We start from the raw sequence: 22,978 nt of genomic DNA on the forward strand, positions 1-22,978 counted from the left end.
TGGTTTCCCTTATTTGCAATAACTAGTATATGTCTGAGTCAAGCAGAAAAGGCCAGAGAAGTTCATGTTAGGGGAATGAACCCCAAGATAAGTATTCAATTTTTTTTTTTAGTTTTTTCCTTTCATACAATTGTTTCTAACATATTTATAAGATGATTTCTATGTTGCTTTGTATGTCCCTCCCCCACAGTATAACCCATGCTTTCACTGTATTTAATGTTGGTATAATTTGTGGAGGGGAAGGGAAAAAAACAAATCGTTTAACTAGGGATACAGGTGGACCCATTGCAACATTGAGATGTACAAGTCGTTATGTCGAAAAACGAACTTAACAACTTTGGTGGGAGTTGGGGGGAGGATCATGTGGGGGTGGGGAGGAGTATGGGAAGGGATGGGAAGGGGAAACAAAGAGGAGGCAACAATGCTTGATAAGAAATGTAATCGTTATCTTGCCCATGTAATTGTAACTCCTCAGTATTCTCACAATTAAAAAAAAAAAAAAAAAGAATCGGCATCTGGCAACCATAATAGAAGGATCTGATTTAGGCAGATGCTATGGTTAATACAGAGGAGTTTGAAGAACAGTGAGATATTGACACATCTTAGAATATCTTCTTATTTTAAAAAAAACTACAAAATTACAAAGTAGCCTATTTAAAATAGGGAAAAGTGGTTGGCACCTACATAACCCAACAAAAAAGCTGGGCATTTGATAGATTAGCTTAGAAGAATACAGTATCATTTCTGTGCATTTTGCTAAGGAATGGAAATACCACATGAATCTAGGTGGAGGGTATCCCTGGGCAAGCCCTGTGTTTTTGAAAACTGCCAAGGGGATGATCAAGAAACTGAGTCTGACCAAAGGAATGGAAAAAGAGAGGATCACTAAATGGAAAACATTCTGGAATGAAAACTTGGAACATGAAACATGATGAGAAAAAACAACTGAAATGGTAGAATTAGAAAAGGACCTTATACTGCTGGAATCCTGACTTGAGAAGTTACACAGAATGCCCTTATTTTTACAAATACATATAGAATGTTCAGGAGTGATGGGAAGCGACTTTTAAAGTTTCAGAAAAATGAAACTAGTGCCAATAGTTATACATTCTGTGGATATACTAAAATCCTCTGAAACAAGAAAAGGAGAGAAGGCATATGACCATATTAACAAACTAATGAAAGAGGTGTGTGTGTCTGTGTCTGTGTGTCTGTGTGTGTCTGTGTGTTTAGAAAGAGTGATTAAGAGTCCAAAGATGGAACAAATATAGTAAAATGTTGAAAAGGGGAATCTAGGAGGAAACGACTGAGAACATATAGCTCTTTTAACTTTTCTGTAAGAATGAAATATTTCGGGACTGGGAAGGTGGCTCAGTGGTAGAGCGCTTGCCTTGCATGCCTGAGGCCCTGGGTTCGATTCCCCAGCACCACATAAGCAAAAAAAAAAAAAAAGAAAAAAGCCGGAAGTGGCACTATGGCTCAAGTGGTAGAGCGCTAGCCTTGAGCTGAAGAGCTGAGGGACAGCGCCCAGGCCCAGAGTTCAGGCCCCATGACCGGACCCAAAAAAAAAAAAAAAAAAAAAGAATGAAATATTTCAAAATAAATTAGTTTTTAAAAAAAATTACTCGGCATGTACTTAGGAACAAATACTCTAAGAGGGGAGGCTTCTAAAACACTACAAATTAAAACAGTAGTGCTAAAAAAAACAACAACTAAGACTTTCGTGCTCAGCTTTTTAAAACTGCTCAAGGTCCTTAAGTTTAAAGAAGTATGGAAGAACAAAATGTAAACAGTAGTGGAATTAAGCTGTTACTTCATCTGCATTCCAGTTGTAGGAAACAGTAAGGGAGAAAGAAATAGTAAAGCACCCATTTATTCTCTCTTTAATACTCTCTAATCCATCTCCATCTAGCTTATATATTGTTCCATATAATGAAAACTATTTCTAAAATTTAACTCGTAATCTTCCTATTTACCTTCTAAATCTTCCCACCCTGTATTAATTTGGCAATATAAAATCATATCCTTGAAAGATTCTAAGCGTTTTATAAAACACTTTACCTTGCAGGAAGGGGGGAGATGGGCATGATGCCAGGCATGTGGGAAATGAGAGGAGACAAAAGATTATGTCTCATTAAACTAAATTAACTGAAAGCTACTGTACCACACCATCCTGGCTTTGAGACATTCTATTAGTAATTTCATTTTAAGAAATCCTCAAGAGAAATCTAAAGGCTTAATAAAACCAAGACAGTCAACCAATGATAAAGCCAATTCTGACTTCATTGCCAGGCTGTGTTCACTCATAAATCACAAAGGCCCTTACCTTGGCTGCCTTAAGTAACATTTCTCTTTCTTCCAAATCCTTTCTCTGCTTCTCCAATTGATCCAGCTTTTCAAGAAATTTGAGCTGTGACCTGGTATCACTAGACAGGATGTAATTTTCACTTGCCTAGGGGGGAAAAAAAAGACAGTTTTAAAATGGCCCTGGGCCACACATTCTAATTAGGTATTGTTATAAATCAGCTAAAGATAGTAATTCCAATACACATTAGGAACTAAATTTTCAGAAAGTAGTACTTTTGCTTTTGTAAACAAAAAGGAAAACAAACAAAACTCAGGAACTTCAATAGTCCTAAATTTGAGATTAAGGATGTTTAGTCATTTACATTTCAAAGAGATTGCCTAATAAACCTCATTTGGGGAGGTGGAAAGGAATGAAGCCAAGCAGATTCTAAAAGCCAAGAATCCCAGAAAGTATGTTATTTGCCTATAAATTGAAATCTTTGAGTTAAATAATTGTCCATCTCAATACACTTTAATATAAGTAAGGGTAATCTTAGGCTTGTGAAGATGAAAAAAAAGCGAGAAACAATCACCTAACTGAAAAGTGTATCAAAAACAAAAGACAGCACTCTAGTTACCATGGTTTGACTAGTCTAACCTTGAAAAGTTAATGTAACTATATAAAAATAGAACTTAAGACAAGTTGGCAAACTAAAGTCATGAAAACCTAGCTTGAGAATTCCCTTGTAAGGAATGAATTTAGACAAAAACTATGATTAAATAAATTGAGGTAGATAATTAACAAGTGTGAGTCTCAACAGAGAAGTGTAATTCTTTGTCTTAGGTGTTCTATAAAATGATAAAATCTAACCCCAGGGCCAGTGGCTCATGCTTGTAATCCTAGCTACTCAGGAGGCTGAGATCTGAGGATCCCAGTTCAAAGCCAGCCTGGGCAGGAAAGTCCATGAGACTCTTATTTCCAATAAACCACCAGAAAACCGGAAGTGGCATTGTGGCTCAAGTGGCAGAGCGCTAGCCTTAAGCTGAAGAACTGAGGGACAGCGCCCAGGCCCAGAGTTCAAGCCCCATGACTGACCAAAAAGCAAAAAGATAAAATCTTCTAGGCATTAGTATCTTACACCTGTAATCCTAACTACTTGCAAGGCTAAATAAAATCACAGTTCAAAGCCAGCTGGAACAGGAAAGTCCACAAGAGGCTTATCTCCAATTAACCAGGGAGAAGCAGGAAGTAAAGGTATGACTCAAGTCTTTGAGGGCTGCTAGCCTTGGAAAAAGCTCAGGGACGACATCTAAGTCCTGACTTCAAGCCCTAAGACCAGAACAAGAAAATCAGGTAAATTTTAAACCATTCCCCTTATTTTTATGTAAGTGTAAAAAATGCTTTCTAATCTAAATAATTACCTAATTTTCTACACCCACGAACACTGAGTGTGTGGTTTGCTGGTAGGGGAACAAAGGGGAAGGGTCTTCACAGTCATTATGTTAGACATCTGCCATCTACTTATGTGGTGGCCGTAGAGCTGAACCACCAGAACATTCAGTTCGGCAGGCATTGCAAGCTGGAAGTTAGGGTCAGCATCACTTCCATCTTCCATCTTTGCTTTATCCCATGCTTACTTACAGCTGATTCAATTAACTGAGATTGAGAGACTGCATATGCCCAAGATTCTTTTTAAATTAAATTTTTATTATTGGTATTTAACTAGATAAAAGAGTATTACATAGTTTAAGGAACAAGAGTGTATTGATGCTACTTACTTTACTTCATGTTTAATACAAAAAGAATTCCCAAATTATTTCTAAAGTTAAATAATACAAGATAAAATATGGGATACATTAAAGGCCAATCATAGAAGTTGAACATAGTAACAGTGGCTTCTTAAATACTTACCATTTTTATGTTTAAACACATTGGAGCCAGTTTACTGACATAATTCAATTTATAAGAGACAATAAACATAACGAGAGCATCAACTTTAACATTTTAACCCTATCGTATTCTCATGGTTTCCTCTTTCCCAATTTATATAAAACTGCCTTTGTCATAATCCCTGTTTCTTTTCTCTTCAGATACTTCTAGAAGAATGAGCACCTTTCTTATTCCTACTGAGTCCCTAATCTTCTTTAAACTACAGTTAACTTGGTCTTATCATGTTCTTGACTCTCTGAGGGTCAAACTAAAGTCTTCATGCATCAACAGAAAATAATTTTACAATGTTAGGCAAAATATCAAATGAAAATACAACAACCCACTGAATTAATGCTACTTATTTTGCTTCATGTTTAATAAAAAAGAATTCATTATAATTCATTACAAAACCCAAATTTAAAAACAGAGCAATTGAAAAAGATAGGGATAAAAAAGAGGAATAGAAAGGGGGAATATGATAGAAGTATATTATATGGGTATATGGAAATATCATTTATAAAAAAAGGAAGAAAATGAAATGATGCAGACCCAAATGATAACACCAACAAGGAGGTTCCATTTAAAGAAACCACTACACAGGCAACAATGAAGCTTCTCTATGGCCACAGACATACAGAAGACTACAATATCACCAGTGGGATAATACCCAGTAGAAACATTAAAATCTCTGTACCACAGGCAACTTTAACTTCTTTATTTAAATCTCAGTTTATGGCCTATGGTTAATTAGGGAATTATTCCTACCCAGGTGGAAGATTATAAAAAATAAGTGTATGTTCAAAGTAGAAAGGAATAGTAAGCATTTACTGTTAACAGTTGCTTGCTTTTTATAAAATTCACGGAGAATTATCTTTTCTCTCTAAAATAAAGTATAATAATCCTCACTGTTTTTATAAATGCAAACTCTGACAGGGCTATTAGCTAAATTAAAGAATGAATGTGGGCTCGAGAAATCAGAATAGTCAATGTATAAGAGATGGTTAAGGAGATGTTAGCTCTAAGCAATAATTGAGGTCTTCCAGGTGGGATATGTACAATCCATTATACTTAGGGGCACTAAATCCTTGGAATATAAGCTACTGATGCACAACAGAAGAATTCAAGTTAAAGGTTTATTGACAAGAGAGCCTTTAAGAACATTCAGTAAAAATTTCTTGGGAAAGTTCTCTTCCATACTTGTACATACTATACTTTGTACAGAAACTTTCCACTATAAATGACATGCATTTCTGAAACAACAGTATGATTAAGGCAGAAGTGAAGAGATCCAGGGGTGAAAATTTTAGGCTTTTTCTAAAAGTTAGAGTAAAAAACTCAAGAGACTATAATTTTCCCTAAAGACAGAAACAAGCTAAAATGAAATCAAACTAGACAGTTAGATGCTTAGGATGTTAACTATAATTTCCATGGCAACTATTACAAAAATATCTAGAAAATATATAGGAAAGGAAAAAGATCAAAATGGTACAAGACAAAAAAATTAAACACAAAGAAGGCAATAACAGAAGAAATGAGGGGCTAAAACAAGCTGCAAGAAATACCAAAAAAAAAAAAAAAAAAAACCCGAAGTGCAAAATAGTAAATCTTATCAGTAATTATTTTCAATGTAAATGGATTCAACTTCCAAATTGAAAAGTAGAGACTGGCGGAATGGATAAAAAACATGATCTGAGAGGCAGGGAAAGTGGCTCAGTGGTAGAGTGCTTGCCTTGCATGCATGAGGCCCTGGGTTTGATTCCTCAGCACCACATAAGCAAAACAAAAAACAAAAAAAAAACATGATCTCCCTATACACTACCTAGAAGACTCTTACTTTAGATAAAAAATAAATAAAAACAGATTGAAAGTCAAAGAAACAAAATCAGATAATTCTTATAAATAATAATTAGAAGAAAGGCATTGGTGTTCATGCTAACGTAAGAGAAGATAGGCATGGTGATTCATGCCAGTAATACTAGTTATTAAGGAGGCTGAGGCAGAAGGATCACTTGAATTAAAAAGTATGTGATCATCATAATGCAGCAAGAGCCTGTTTCTTAATTTAAAAGAGAGAGGAGCAGTCTTGATCCCCAGACAGCCAGTGGTGATACTGAGAGATGGTGGAACCTTTACAAGCTTGTTCCTAGTAGAGGGAAGCTAGGATGTTAGAGGGAATACAACTGAGAGAGGTATTAAAACCTCAACCCTTATTCTCTTCTGCTTCCTAGTTGTCATGAAACAAGCAGCTTTGCTCTACTACATGTTCTCCTGCTACCACATACTGCCTCACCACAGGCCCCAAAATAATAAGGACAACAGCTCATGGATTGCAATCTCCAAAACTGTGAGCAAAATAAACCTTTCTTCTTTTTAGGTTGATGGCTTCAGGCATTTGTTATAGTAACTAACAAAAAACAAAGGACTCAAAGACATTAAGTAAACATTGACAGAATTTTTTTAAATTTATTTATTTCCTGGGAGGTATGTAGATTATACCTATCACCTCATGCATAGTAAGCCCCTCTCTACCAATGGGCTAAAATAGCTGAAAACTTTAGTACTCTGCTTTCAATAAAAGAGTATCTAGATAGTTGATCAAAGAAGAAATATGTGACTTAACACTACAAACTAACACCTAGATGTAACAGACATATATCACAATACCCAACAAAAGCATAGTATATATTCTGTTCAACTGCATGTGGAAATTTCTTCAGAACACCACCATATCTGTTAGGTTATAAAACAAGTCTTGATGAACTTCAAATCACACAAATTATCAGAGATTCTCTGACCACAATGGAGTAAAACTAGAAAATCAACAACAAAAAGACAACTGGAAAAGTCACAAATATGCAGCAATTAAACATATGCTTAGTCAATGTGTCAAAGGAATTTAAAAAATTAGAGACAAATGAAAATAAAAAGACAACATAACAAAAAATGTATGAAGTCAAATGCAGAGGGAAATATATAGCAAATAAATGCCTCTACTAGAAAAGAACATTCTCAAAGCAATCTAACTTATGAAAAAGAAATAAACCAAACCCACAGCTACAAGAATGAAGTAAATAATATAGGCAAGAGTAGAAATAAATTAAATTGAGAATAAAAAAGAGGCAAAATAAACCCGAAAGTTTCTTCTTTGAAAAGATAAACAAAATTGACAAATGATCAGCTTAAACTACAAAGAAAAAAAAAAGGAACCTGTTAGAATCAGAAATGGAAGTGAGATCACTACTACTGACCCTGCTTAAATAAAGGACTGTAAGGATATATTTTAAATAGTTCCAAACCAACAAATTAGATAACCTAGAAGAAATGGATTACTGGAATCATACAAAAAAGAAATCCTGAAATTTTGTTTTCCCATAGCTTTTTCTTCTGCTGATAGAACATTTATGAACATTTATGATAAGAACATTTATGTCCATAAAATTCTCACAAAAATTTATGTTATCAAGAACTTCAGCAACTACAGAACTAAAGTTCCGTATGAAGCAGAAAAGAAAATACATATACTCTAGGACTCCATAGTACTTACCAGTGGTATAGCAGCTGATCTTTTTAAATCTATGTCCAAGGAGCCTTGGCAATGACCATCCTCAAAAACTCAAATTGTCATGAGATAATTTATATATAACCATGTTTGAAATCTGGCTACCAAAATATCTTGATAAAGAAGGAAAGGATTCTTACGTCTTTCTATCCCGTGTTGTTTTTTTCTTTAATCCTAATCATCCAATATACTTGTTTTCCTCCTAAACTAAAATTCACATATATCAAATGCTTGCTAGTTCACATCACTAGGCTATTCCTGCATTTAGTTTTTTTTTTTTTAAGAAAAACAGCCAGTCACAGTAAAAGTGACACCTTCATTTTTACTCAATGCAATTCTTAATTAACCAAAAGGCACAGGCATCCTAGCAGAGCACAGATCACTGAAGAGAACACAATGTTCTATCCTAACATATATCGTCTTCCCCAATTAAAACATTATAGAAGAAGAAGCCTCAAGCAGAACAGATACACATTCCAATCTACACTGACACAGAAGCTTTAGACACCACAGTAAGTTGTTTTATTTTGTCATGTAATAATATTAAACAGGCCTTTCTACTGATCTGAAATGTTAAGTATCAAGCATTCCTTTAAAAATATATTCAGAATATGAATCAATGCCCCACCCCAATCTACCTTTAATTTTTCCCTCCTCCTTTTGAGGAGAGACAAGAGTTTGCACTTCTTTAATGATTTCCTTTACCTTATAAGTAGTCATTCGATGCTGAGCAATTGTAGTCAATTTTTCTAGAAGGCCTCGTAATCTCTCCTGTGTTGCATGGGAGATCAAATTCACAGCATCAGAATTAAATTCTGTAATGTCATGCTTTTTACCTGTGGAAGCAGAGAAAATCCATTACATGTTTTAGTAGTGGCTGATAATTGAAATAATTAGCACAGCAGGTATTCTGTTCCCCCTGGAAGTCATACCCATTACGAATAAAGGTTTGGAGATTATGATTTTCCTGGTAAAGTCACAACTTCAAAGATCTTAGACATTACATTAATAAAATCTAGCCTGAAGCCTCAGAAAATATAGACATTGTTTCACTTAGCCTCTAGAATTATGCTCCTTACAAGGTCATTTATAGGACAAAGTTAATAAGAACACAAATCAAGTTTAGTGTTCAGGGGGGAAAAGTGGTAAATGTAGAAATTAGTGCTACATTCTGTTAATTTTAGTAATTAAAAAATAGAAAATTACATTTCACCTAGTTTGACACTGTTAACAGTTTGTGACATTTATTTCAATGAATTTAGACTGTGAGTTTGTTGATTCCCTATCTATAATACATATCTATAATCTTTTTTGTCCGTTACCAACTGTGCTTATATTTTGTGTAACTCATTTTTTTGGGGTTGGGGTCTGATCATGGGGCCTGAACTCTGGGCCTGGGCACTGTCCCTCAGCTCTTCAGCTGTAGATTAGTGCTCTACCACTTGAGCCACAGCACCACTTCCGGCTTTTTTCTTTTTGCTTATGGGGTGCTGAGGAATCGAACCCAGGGCCTCATGCATGCAAGGCAAGCACTCTACCACTGAGCCACCTTCCCAGCCCCTAACTCATTTTTTTTATAACTTGGCCTAATAATGAACTTAAAAGTTGGATTGGTTCAAAGCCTCATGCTTTTACACCCATCTATTTGAATAACTTCTCTTTTTGCTGAATAACACTTTTTCATCCCTCTACTAAGAACAGTGGACAACTTGGATCAGATAGCCAAAGGCAGAAGCTCATTAAAGCTCAATTAATAAAGGTATTCTCAGGGACAGTAGGACTACCAGAATCAACACATATTGAAATCTGAAGATATAGACTGTATCTTTAAAACTGCTGTGACTATTTTTAAGTATATGTGTGTACATGTATGTATATGCACACAGCAATTTAAGAATATTATGGTTTCGTTTTGCATGCTGATTCATATGAAACATTATATTGCCAAAAGATGAACTCAAACTCTAGCAAAATCATGCTTGATTATATCAACAACTCTTAATTTTTTTCACATTACCACACAATAAATACTAAACTTTAAAGGCTGTAGTAAACCACAAAGGAAGATGCAAAATCAAACTTCCCCTAAGCAAAGCCTTCAAAACTGAATTTATCTTCAATTTCAAACTGAAGCATATGCATACACACACATGTATACACACACACACACACACACACACACACACACAGAGTAAAGTATAATTCACTTTATTGAAATCTTTAGTCTAAACAAACAATGGAGATAAGGGAGATAAAATTTAAAGACAACCCAAAATTAAAATGACAACTAAATGGAAGTGGCGCTGTAGCTCAAGCAGTAGAGCACTCGCCTTGAGCTGCAGAGCGCAGAGACAGCCCCCAAGCCCAGAGTTCAAGCCCCACGACTGACCAAAAAAAAATTACAACTAAACAAGGCACAGTGACATGCTATCTATGCTTAAAGAAAATGAGCATTCAAAAATATTTAGTGCTTGCAGAAAGAGAATGTCTCAAAATAATTTCCTATGTATTTATAAAACAAAGATATCCATACATCTGTGCAAAGTCATAGGTTCAATCCCTAGCACTACAAATAACAAATCCATATATTGAATATTAAAGAGTTAGGAGAATAGCTCAACTGGTAGAGTGCAAAGCCGTAAGTTCAAACCCTAACACCCCCAAATAAAAATATTACAAATGAAAGCTAAGACTAATAAATAGTTCTAGAGCTTAGAGAAAAAAGGTCTTTAACTATCTTCAGTAGGTTAGCAAGAAAACATGCCTTCAAATTCCAAAATTAAATTCTTTTTTTTTTTTTTTTTGCCAGTCATGGGGCCTGAAATCTGGGCCTGGGCGCTGTCCCTCAGCTCTTCAGCTCAAGGCTAGTGCTCTACCACTTGAGCCACAGTGCCACTTCTGGCTTTTTTTGCTTATGTGGTGCTGAGGAATCGAACCCAGGGCCTCATGCATGCAAGGCAAGCTCTCTACCACTGAGCTACCTTCCCAGCCCTCCAAAATTAAATTCTATAGAAGAATTCCTATTTTTAAATATTCATTTTAATAAAGTCAATTTAATTGATTAAGGAGACCTAGTTAGTCCTTGCATGCTTACTATTGATTTTATTGAATGTCTGTGTAATTTAACTTAGGTAATTAAGAAAAAAAGGGAAGGATATTGGCATCTAATCTCCTAACATTATTTAAGCAAACAAAATTTTTTTTTGTTTTTCTTAAACTTCTTTGGGTAAATTTTAACTTCTGTTTTTAAGGAATGGCTTGGTTGTGATCCATTGTATAATGAGAAATTTTATTATAAATGAAAACATTCCATGAAATATATTAGTATCAGTAAGTCTACTGTTTTATTTTAAGTTTAAATAATTCAGGAGTATATTTTTACAATTGAATATTATATTGTATCACAAGTTTGTGTTTCATCAAAAAAAGAATTAAAAATGACCCACACATGTAATCCCAGGTCCTAGGGAGGTAGACAGGGTGATCATTGCTCAAGGCTAGCCTGAGCAAAGGTAGCTTGAGACCATATCTAAAAACAAACAAACAACAAAAAAAACCAACATACTAAAAGAAAAGGGACTTGGGGACATGATCTCAGGGTTCCAAAACACAGAACTGTGAAAAAGTCAGTTAAACCAACTAGTTCATGCTATTTTGTTACAGCAACCAAACTGGCTAAAACAATAGCCTATTTTGTTCTTTCTTTGTCTATGGTTGTTTTAACTGAATGGCTGTGACAGTGACCATATGGCTTGCAAAATGACAAAAACTTACCATATGGCTTCTTGTGGAAAAAGTTGTTGATTCTTGGTTTAAGTGGTCAAAAATACCTATTGAATTTTTTTTGTTTTGTTTTGTTTAAAATACCATTATCAGTTTGGTACTAGTGGCTCACAGCTGAAATCCTAGCTACTAAGGAGGCTGAGATCCGAGGCTTTAAAGCCAGGGCAGGCAGGAAAGTCCATGACACTCCTATTATCTACAATAAACTACCCTCCTTCACCCCAAAAAAAGCTGGAAGTAGAGCTATAGCTCAAGGAATAGAGCACTACCTTGGAGCAAAAAGCATCTCAGGGACAGCACCCAGGCCCTGAATGTAAGCCCAGGACTAGGAAAAAACAACAACAATAACAACAAAAACTATATAATAGAAAGTTAACCCAAACTAGAAATAAGAAGAGAATAATTAGTAAACTTAAGTAATTATTTCTGCCAGTATTCTAGGCAATGTACTATTAAAGAGTTAGAATACCATTAAGTTTCACAAACCATAACAAAAAAGTACAATGTTTAAAGCTTGTACTTTTTGGAAGTGAGTCTCGGACAGTACAAAATAGATATGCAAAGAAGAAAATGAAAGGACAGAAGGAAGTCAGGAAAGGAAGGAGAAAAAGAGGGAAAAACGCAGGAAAACAGCAAATATTTTGTAGACAGTTCTTTTTAAGCCCCATATTCTGAATTACTTTCTAAATTCTAGATGCTCACGATAAGGGTAAAATCCTTAATTTAAATTACAAATGAAAAAGTGACCATTTGTACAGCATATAGTAGCTCATATACTTAATTACAAACTAAATTTAAAATATATACTAATATATTTCACAGTTATTCTGCAATTTTAAAATATACCATAAGTGTATAAATAAAAATCAAACCTTCAATACCAAAAAACATGTAAGTTTCTGCTCAAATATACAAACCTCATTAATACTTGCTTCTCAAATGTAACACTGGTGGAGAAGAGCTAGTCTATGTTTTGACACAGAATGATGTAACTCACATAGGAAAAAAAATCTCTTCCCGGTTTTTGCAGTTAATATGGAGAGACTGTGGTCTTTCATAGGATATTGAGTATGAGGTTAAACAATACTAAAAAGCTGGTTGGCTCCAGAACAGCACTGCTATGCTCCCTTCCATTTTCTTTCACACACTGCAGTTATCTAACAACTACTACTAGACCTAGTGAGAGCATTGATCCTCTAGTTCAGATTTAGGTGGCAATCGCTCTTATTAGCTATTCCCATATTTTATAAGGAGAAACATATACAAACATGCCTACGGGCCAACCAAGGAAGAAAAAAAGGAAATTTAAAATATTAGTCCATTGAGAAATATGGATAAAATATTAACTTCTATTATCTAAGCCAGAAAAAGCAGGTTATATTATATAGGTTATGCTAAAGATTTCTAAAATGAAATACTTCATGTAATAGTCAAGAACTTTTTATTATTTCCAAAGACTTAAAAGTATGCTTCAGAATTCCATGGTAACATTTTATCTCAGACATTCTTATTAGATAATCCTATCTCTGTACTTACCAATGTCTAAAATTCTCTTTTCGAGAGCTCCAATGAAAAGAAATGGTTCATCTTTACATGACTGAATGAGTGTACCAACCACTTCAGAGTTTGTTGCTAAGATACAGGCATTTTCTTCACTGAGGTTGACTCCTGCCATGGAAGGTACATCATTGATGTCATCTTCATCTCTAATAGTAAACAAAAAAGTTATAGTTTTTGATGTATGTACTCACACTCTCAGTAAAAGAGATAGAATTGGGCTGGAAAGGTGGCTCAGTGGTAGAACTGTATGAGGCCCTGGGTTCAATTCCTCACCAACACATAAGCAAAAAGAAAAAAAGCTGAAAGTGGCGCTATGGCTCAAGTGGTAGAGCACTAGCCTTGAGCTGAAGAGCTGAGGGACAGCACCCAGGCCCAGAGTTCAGGCCCTCCCCGCAAAAAAAAAAAAAAAAAAAAAAGAAAAGAGATAGAATTATTTCTTCATAACAAACATTACTTAATTCAACCAATACAGAGAAGAATAAAAGAATGGCTCTTTTCCCACAAGCCTTTAAAATTACTTGATATCTGTAACCACAAGTACACATTTAATATAAAAAACATGAATCAAACAAGTCTATCTTCTAAAGCTTATCCTTTCCTCTCTGGTAAATGAGATACACCATGATGAATTTGGAGTTATACTAACTCATCCACAAATCCTCTGCAGTGAAAGACGAAGAAATGAAAACAATCATCTGTGCTTCCATACAAGATAGTTAAAATCCTCTCAGATTTCCCCAGTAAAAATCACTACTCCACTGAGGGCAGCAGAGATTCCAGGATCCGTGAGGTAATTCCTCTATAAAGTCCCTTGGAAAGCTGCTTATTCAACTAGCTATTCTGAAGTCAAACTGTATCTACTTTTGGTTTTCTGCTTCAGAGTTTTGTGTAATCCATTTAAACCAACTGAAGACATTAAACAACTGACTGTAAAGAGCCTATATGGAAAATATACAATTACACTAAAACACACAAATACATACACATGTAGAAATGACAAAATACAATATGTTTGGGTTCCTTGCTTTATTATTTTTTGGCAGTACTGATGTTTGAATTCAGAGCCTTGTGCTAACTATTCTACTTGAATCATGTCTCCAGCCCTTTTGTGCTTTATTTTTTAAAAGTGAGGTCTTGTTTAACCATGGCCTCAGACAGATCCACCTATAGCCACCCACTTAACTTAAATCCTAGATCTGAATCCCCCATGACCACCTTATTCACTGAGATGGGAGACTTACTACTATTTTGCCCAAGTTTATAGTTATGCCCCACTGAGCTTGCTATGACCAGAAAACTTAAACAATTGTTTTTAATCTCACAGAACTACTACGTAACTTCAAAACAAGTATACCTAAGATGAGTGTATGATATATTTCTTCTCTACCCTATGAGTGTACATGTATATATGTCATATACGTATATTAATATGTTATAATATATTGTTACAATGTATTCATTATATATTATATTATATATATGTACTATGCATTATATAGTATGTATAATATACTATATTTAATATATATTATATATGTTATTTATATATTATATAATATAAATATTATATGTAGTACACATATAATATATATAACTCATACACCCACTCATATACACTCATATAATAGAAAAGACAGGAAATATTAAAATTCCTTCCCAACATCCTCGCTGCCACATGTACTCACAGGCAAGTTACTGGCTATAACTTACACACTAATATAACATAACATATACAAATGTGATTATATAAAAAAGATGTTTCTTCTCTTTATTGTATCAAATAGTATATCATGCAGTGTCATATCAATTCATTATTTAAATTAAAATTAGCCTTCCTATTTGTGCACAGAAAGGGGAAGAGAAAAAATCCTCTGGTGTCTAATTAAAAAAACCAGTACATTTAAGATGACAGAAAGAGCCTGAGTACCAACATAAACAACAGAAGACAGCTAAACGAAAGAAAGTAACATGATAAACACCACAGTTGAGAGTGATGAAAGAAAGTCTTATCTAAACAGTAGACCAAAAAGCATAATAAAAGTGTGTTTCTGCATTAGGCCAAGAAAAAGCAATAATAGATCTCTCAAACTACCAAAGAAAATGGTCAAATTCATTCCTATCAAATGCCAGAGATATAGGACATTGTGAATAGTTGTAGGAATCAACTTCTCTCTCATGTAAATCAAATAGTATGACCAGATTTAAGTATTTAAATACCAAGAGTAGGGCTGGGAAGGTGGCTCAGTGGTAGAGTGCCTGTCTTGCATGCATGAAGCCCTGGGTTTGATTCCTCAGCACCACATAAGCAAAAAGAAAAAAGCTGGAAGTGGCACTGTGGCTGAAGTGGTAGAGTGCTAGCCTTGAGCTGAAGAGCTGAGGGACAGTGCCCAGGCAGAGTTCAGGCCCCACGACTGGACCCAAAAAAACTAAAATAAATAAATAAATAAATAAATACGAAGAGTATAAAAATGGTAGTTATCACAAACTTAACGTATCTTAACTATAATCTCAATGACCTTGAGCAAATAAAAGTCTTTCAAAAAAATTTGGGCACCAAGTTATAGTTAATAAGCACTAATGTTCTATTACAAAATAATGACCACATATAAGAATAATGTATTGTTTAAAAGAAAAACTAGATGAATCACTACCCAAACTTAAACATTACACAAAGTACATGTGTATCAAAACATTACTACAGTACCTCAAGTATGTGTACAGTTATTGTAAATCAAAAATTAAAGGACCAAGAACACAGATACTGGAAGTCAATTCACTCCTACATCTAATCACTTAACATCTTTGGGACTCAAGTTTCCCCCACAGTAAAATAAACAACTTAAGAGATAAAGAACTTTCTCAGGTCCCATCCAGTCACTGAGAAGAATAAAGTAGTTCTTTTATGACCAATTCAGAAGAGATTTAAACACACAAAAACACACAAATATACAGGCATTATTTATTTATGTGTGTATATGTATGCACATACATCCTTATATGGAGATATGCTACTGGAAAGATACATGAGAAATTCTCCTCCAGAGAGGAAATTAGTAAAGCGGGAACAAGAAAAGGGCTTTATACCATATTATATCCCTTTCAATTTCTAGAAAGGTAAACAATATACATGGATTATTCAATCTAAATTATTATGATTTTTAAAAAAAACAGCCACATACTGGTGGTTTATGCCTACAATCCTTGATCCTCAGATCTCAGTTCAAATCCAGCATAAGCAGGAAAGCCCATAAGACTCTTCAATTAACCACCAAAAAAGCTAGAAGTGGAACTGTGGCTCAAGTCCAAAAAAATGTGGGACAGCACCCAGGCCCTTAGTTCCAGGACCAGCACCAGAAAAACAAAGTAAAAGAGAAACAAAAACAAAAAATATTTAGACAGGCTAAGATATGAGTATGTGGTAGAATGCTTGCATATCATGCAAAAGGCCCTGGGGTCAATCCTCAGAATAACAAAAATTTAAATTAAATTTTAAAAACCAAATAGAACCAGGCGCTGGTGGTTCTATTCTATTCTATTCTATCCTGGTTCTATTCTAACCAGGAGGCTGTTATTTGAGGATCATGGTTCAAAGCCAGCCTGGGCAGAAAAGTCAGTGAGATTCTTGTCTCCAATAAACTACTCAGAAAAAGACAGAAATGGCACTATGGTTCAAGGGGTAAAGCACTAGCCTTGAGCACAGAGAGGCTCAGGACAGTGCTCAGGCATTGAGTTCAGCCCCAGAACCAGCAAAAGAGGTGGGGGGGGGGGGGGGAAGAAAAAAAGAAAAAAGGATGAAATGCATCCTTCTCTTAAAAATAAAATTGGAGTTATTAAAGTGACTCATACATGACTCATACACATGCATTCAGTACTAAGGGCTTAGGTCAGTTGTGTGCCAATTCACTAACCCAAGTAAACTGCCTTTTAATGGTTCCTCCAGCTTCTGCTGAGATCTTACATAAAGACTGGAAGAGAACATTATCAAGTCTAACAGCACCTAATATATAGTACTAAATGGAATTCAGTCAATGAGAAGACAATCCCAGGTCTTTTAGAATCCTGCAACCTTTTCTTGCAATAATCAGGGAACTAACAGCCCAATAAGATTTATTCTCACCTGCCAGCCTTCCCTATATATCTGGCCCCAAGCTGAACACAGTTCCCTCTAGCACAGATGCCTGTTAGCATGGTTACAGGTGGCAGCAGGAGCAGAGGGCCCCTACTGAGAGAGGAAAAGGTGGCACAGTATACAGCACCCAAGTCATTTAAAATTTTGTCTAGGAAAAGAGGTTGAGACTGCAGAAAAGTAAGGGCAAAATAACTGACTAGTGGCATTGCCAATAAAGTCGATAGGTTGAACAGTAATCAATGTTATGATATTTAAGGATATTTGTGACTCTGGTTTAATTTGGAAAGAAAAGGAACTGCAAATTAACTAGTCTTTAAGCTTAATGCAGTCACTTCTGATGAAGGTTATTTCTTGTTTGAAAATATGCTCTGAAAGAAACTTTAAAAAGTGACTCAGTAAATAAAATCTTCAACTCAAAATTCTGTGAAGTGAAATATAGTCGAAAGTGAAAATTAAAGGAACACTACCTATTTGTAATGTAACCAGTCTATTAATTTTTGCCTTTCATAAAGTAAACCATTGCTCATGCCTTTTAAAATCACTGCTACCCTCATGATCTGCAATAGCACTAACTTCTGAATTGCATTAACTCACATTTTTTTCTTGTTCAAATAATTCTTATGTTCTCATGCAGTCAATCTCACATCCAATCTTTCAAATAAGGACCTCATGAGTTTCCCTTTCCTCTTCTCATTACCTATTAACTTATACTGACTTTAGCCTCTGTTCAGGGCTTGCTCTGCTAGTCCTTCAACACACTATGCTCTTATCTTTCAGCCAAAGCCCTATACCAAGTCCATTTCAGATCTTAGTTTATTTTTACATTTTTAAATCACTTCTTCCTTCAATTGCTAAAACGTTCAGGCATCTGAGAACACATTTTTGTCTTTGTATAGTACATTTTACTATATTTTTTAATCTAACAATGTCTTTGCCTACCTTAGACTCCATAATAAGTCTAACTTAATTGGTCTTATTTCTAATAAAGTAGTATATAAATTGTATGTAAACATCAAAGGAGGTTCTCTGTAATTCAAAAGAAAATGATCAAAGAAAAAGACTGGTTAAATGAGATTGCATCAAACTGAAGAGTTTCTGCATGACAAAGGACTTATCTAGCCAGACAAGCAGAAAGCCCTAACCCTAACCTGCCTATCCTCTCACAGGCAACCTTTGTACTTCTTCTGTGACTTATTTTCCTTATGGGAAATCCCCTTCAGCTTTCTTATTAATTAAATCTAGTGAAGCATATTTCAGTATTTCTCACACTTTGGAGTTCAGAAGAACTAATGAGAAGATATGTATGTGTATATATATATATTTTTGGCCAGTCCTTGGGGCTTGAACTCAGGGCCTAGGCACTGTCCCTGAACTTTTACTCAAGGTTAGCACTCTACGGCTTGAACCATAGCACCACTTCTGTCTTTTTCTGTGTATGTGATACTGAAGAATTGAACCCAAGGCATCATGAATGCTAGGCAAGCACTCTACCACTAAAGCCATATTCCCAGCCCTAGAAGATATATTTAAAATGCAGCTCTTACCATCATACCCATACCACAGAGCACTCATGATTCTCATCTACAAGGTCTTTAAGGAGTACAGAATTCTGGTGTTTTTTTAAAAAAATCACACATAGATAACATGGCCCACACTTAGAAAAATAAAAAGTTAAAATATGACCCTACAGTTAGAGAGGCCAAGGTTTCAATCTCTATTCTGACAATTATTAATACAATGACTGTGGCAACTTTCGTCCTTTCCTTACTTATCAGTCCTATCAATAAAATGAGAATAAAATCATATGTATGATGAAAACCATTAGTCACTAAAACTATATTAGACACTAAAAATAATATCCCTTATCTAATGAAAAATAAAACAAGAAGCCTATGTTCATGTAAATAACATTTTTTATAAAAACCAACTAGCAAAATTTTTAAAAATGATTAGTAATCAGATAACACTGTGCTCGGCAAGGTAACTATTGACTATAATCCCATTCTGACTATAATCTTATATTGGCAAGATAAAGATCAGGTGGTTCTCAGTTCAAAGCCAGTCAGGGCAAAGAGCTAGTGAGACATGAATCTCAACAGAAAAGGCTGGGTGAGATGACTCATGTCTATAATTAACCACATAGGAGGAAGTAATAAGACTAGGGTCAGAGAATAGCCCAAAGTTTAAAAAAAAAAAAAAAAAGTGAGATTTTTATCTGAGAAATAGCTAAAAAGCAAAAAGAGGCTGGGTGGAAAGCATTGAGGAAGTGGTAGAGTATCTGCCTAACAAGCATGAGGCCCTGTTTCAAACCTCAATACCACCAAAAAAAAAAAAAAAAAAAAAAATCAGTATCATCTTCTACTGTTGCAAATCATACACTCTGAATCTTTTACCTATCCACAGTTTTATAATGTAATTCATTACTAATTTGGAAAATAATCAGCTCACTGAGTTAATACTAATCTTCCAAACTTAAATATTATATATGATCCAAAAATCACATTAGTATGTCTACAATCAGATCAGAAAATGTAAGTATGTAGAAACTGTCAAATTCATGGCAGTAGATATACATTTTTCATAATCTGAATTTCTGTTGGAAAGCACAAACTTTATCATTTGTTAGTATTTGTTGCCTGAAGTATCAAGCACACTGTCATTCATTTTCATAAAAATTGTCAAATTTCCAAGTCAATGTAACCATTGTTCAAGTAAAAATGTTTGATGAAAAAAGCAGTCAATTCAACCCTAAGAGCAAGAATTTTTTCTTGAGAAAACCACAATGCTTTGGCATACCACAGAAGCATTATTTATCTTTTGGCTTTGATCCTTTTTTGGGGGATGGGGGTGGGAGTTGGGAGGATCAGTCATGAGGCTTGATCTCAGGGCCAGGTGCTGTCCTAGAGCTCTTTTGTTTAAGGTTAGCCCTCTACCACTTGGAGCCATGGCTCTACTTCAAAGGCTTTTTGTTGTTTGAGGCTTTGTTTTTTTGTCTTTTTTGATACTGAGGATCAAACCCAGGATGTTGCACTTGCTGGGCAAGTGCTCTGCCACTGAGCTACATCTCAGCCCAAAGAATGGAGGGTTTTAAATATATATATATATAGTTCATGTGGTACCAAAGAATTGAACCCAGTGCCTCATGCATGTTAGGCATAGGCATGAATTTTACCATTCAGGCACATCCCCGCCTGATTCTTCTTAAAAATGTTCATGACCAAAAAGTAAAAAGAAGACTCTGACAACTGCTCATGAAACTTTTATCTTTCTGTGAGAACCTTCCTCTAAGGCCTCTCCTCATTATGCACGTGTAAACAGAATTTTTCTGAATATGTTATTGTAACAAAACATAATAAAATTGGAAAGATTTCATATCTCATTTCCAAGTCTGCACTCTTGCAATTCTCCTAGGTACAGTTCAGCACCCTAGTTTCCATTAAGAGCTAGCCTAAGATCTTTTCACTAACACTAACACTATGGGCATGACTAACATGCCTCTTTTAACAATCTCCTTCCTGAAATATATAAAAACCAGACATTAAACTTGATGCATGAGGGGCTGGGAAGTTGGCTCAGTGGTAGAGTGCTTGCCTTGCATGCATGAGGCCCTGGGTTTGATTCCTCAGCACCACATAAGCAGAAAAAAGCTGGAAGTAGTGCTGTGGCTCAAGGCATACGCCTTGAGCTGAAGAGCTGAGGGACAGTGTAGAGGCCCAGAGTTCAGTCCCCACGACCGACACACAAAAAAGGATTATAAACTTGATTTATGAGACTATCTACATAAACAGCATGTAACATTGTCCTGTATTTTTGTGTGTATATGTATGAAGGCTGTAGTAAAGATTTATTTTACTATAAAAGGAGAAAGTAGGAAGAAATGGGAGAAAGAAACACTTCCTGTTCTCTATGCAGGATATGGAAGGAAAAGACTCCTTATATCCCAATATTGTGTGTGTGTGTGTGTGTGTGTGTGTTTGTGTGTACACTGATACTAGGGCTTGAACTCACTTGCGTATTAGCTTTTTCATTCACGACTAGTACTCTACACTTGATTTAAACTAAACACCTCCACTTCCAGTTTTTTGTTGGTTAACTGGAGATAAGATTACCTCAATTTGAGACCCAAGCTAGCTTTGAATTGGCATTCTCAGCTCTCAGCAATTAAGTAGCAAGGACTATACAGTGAGTTACCAGTGCCTGGACCTATATTACTTTTACATGTCATTTAAAGAAAAAAAGATAAAATTCTTAGCTGTTAAGATACATTTACTCCCAGAAGTAACATACATGAATTATTCAAAGATTTTATTATATATAAATATATAAGGACTTTTAAAAACCCAAAGTATTATCACATCAAAATGTGCATTAATTCCTTATCACTAAATTCCCATTTAGTTTAAATAAAGCTAACTAAACAAACATAGAAGTCGTATAATACAAGGCACTTATGACAGACAAACATGAATCTCTGGCACCATCTGGTGCTTAAACACCATATAGCATTCAATAGCCATTCAAATATCCTGGTAAGCTGTCAAGAAGGGAGGATTTTCTTGTTAAAAGATTCACAAACAACAAAAATTAAGTTAATCAGATAGGTTTAAGAGGGGGAAAAAGTAAGTATGTGTTACTATTTTATTAAACCTGATCGTTTACTCAAACAAGGCCTAATGGGGGCTAGGAAGGTAGCTCAGTGGTAGAGTGCTTGCCTTGCATGCATGGGACCCTGGGTTCCATTCCTCAGCACCAAATAAGCATAAAAAGCCGGAACTAGTGCTGTGGCTCAAGTGGTAGAGTGCTAGCCTTGAGCTGAAGAACTGGGGGACAGCACCCAGGCCCAGAGTTCAAGCCCCATAAACGGCCAAAATAAATAAATATATAAATAAATAAACAAGGACTAATGCCATGTCCTGTTCAGTTTTTTCTTATTTAAAAAAAAGTCAACATTAGAGTCTATTTTTTTGTTTCAATTTAACAACTGAATGAAGATTCAGAAAAACAAACTTGAATTTTAAGAAGGTTAACACTACAAAAGATATACATTGGAAGTGGTGCTGTGGGCTCAAGTGGTAGAGCACTAATCTACAGCTGAAGAGCTGAGGGACAGCGTCCAGGCCCAGAGTTCAAGCCCCACGATGGACAAAAAAAAAAAAAAAAAAAAAGATAGTTGGATGCTGGTGGCTCACGCCTGTAATTCTAGCTACTCAGGAGGCTGAGATCTGAGGATTGCGGTTCAAAGCCAGCCCTGGCAGGAAAGTCCATGAGACTCGTATCTCCAATAAACCATTCAGAAAATTGGAAGTGGCACTATGGCTCAGGTGGTAGAATGGTAGCCTTGAGCTGAAGAGCTCAGAGACTGCACCTAGGCCCAGAGTTCAAGCCCCACAACCGAAGGAAAAAAAAAAAGGCATGCATAAAACAACTTGATCCAAATACCTACAAGTATAAAAATATGGATTTATATTAGCATAATATTTCCTTTAAGTAGCTAACATTTTATATATTCTTGTTCTTAAGATTTTAAGAAGCCAACTAAATAAAAGCAAAAACACTTGTTCTTATTTTCAAAATTCATTACTTCAACAAATATTTGGGTGTTTAATAAAAACATGTAATAATAGTCAACAGTTATTATCAACTCTCATAAATAGTAAAAGTAGGTAGAAAATAAACAGAAGGACACAAAAATAAGACAATTAGAACAAATGAATTGAGAGCAGACATGCCT

At 35.2% G+C, this 22,978-nt stretch overlaps 1 protein-coding gene across 2 annotated transcripts in view; it reads right to left on the minus strand.

The window, feature by feature from the left end:
- Taf4b (TATA-box binding protein associated factor 4b) overlaps positions 1-22,978 on the minus strand; it is a 96,517-nt gene that overhangs the window by 38,583 nt on the left and 34,956 nt on the right. For both annotated transcript variants that reach the window (XM_070028654.1, XM_070028653.1), the window contains exons 10-12: positions 13,095-13,264; positions 8,481-8,611; positions 2,327-2,452 (exon numbers count right to left, since the gene is read on the minus strand). In XM_070028654.1, coding sequence (XP_069884755.1) covers positions 2,327-2,452; positions 8,481-8,611; positions 13,095-13,264 — 427 coding nt within the window. The remainder of the gene's footprint in view (positions 1-2,326; positions 2,453-8,480; positions 8,612-13,094; positions 13,265-22,978) is intronic.

This window comes from Dipodomys merriami, unplaced genomic scaffold, assembly GCF_024711535.1.
Source record: "Dipodomys merriami isolate MVZ:Mamm:240054 unplaced genomic scaffold, mDipMer1.0.p SCAF_2, whole genome shotgun sequence".
Lineage (NCBI taxonomy): Eukaryota > Metazoa > Chordata > Mammalia > Rodentia > Heteromyidae > Dipodomys > Dipodomys merriami.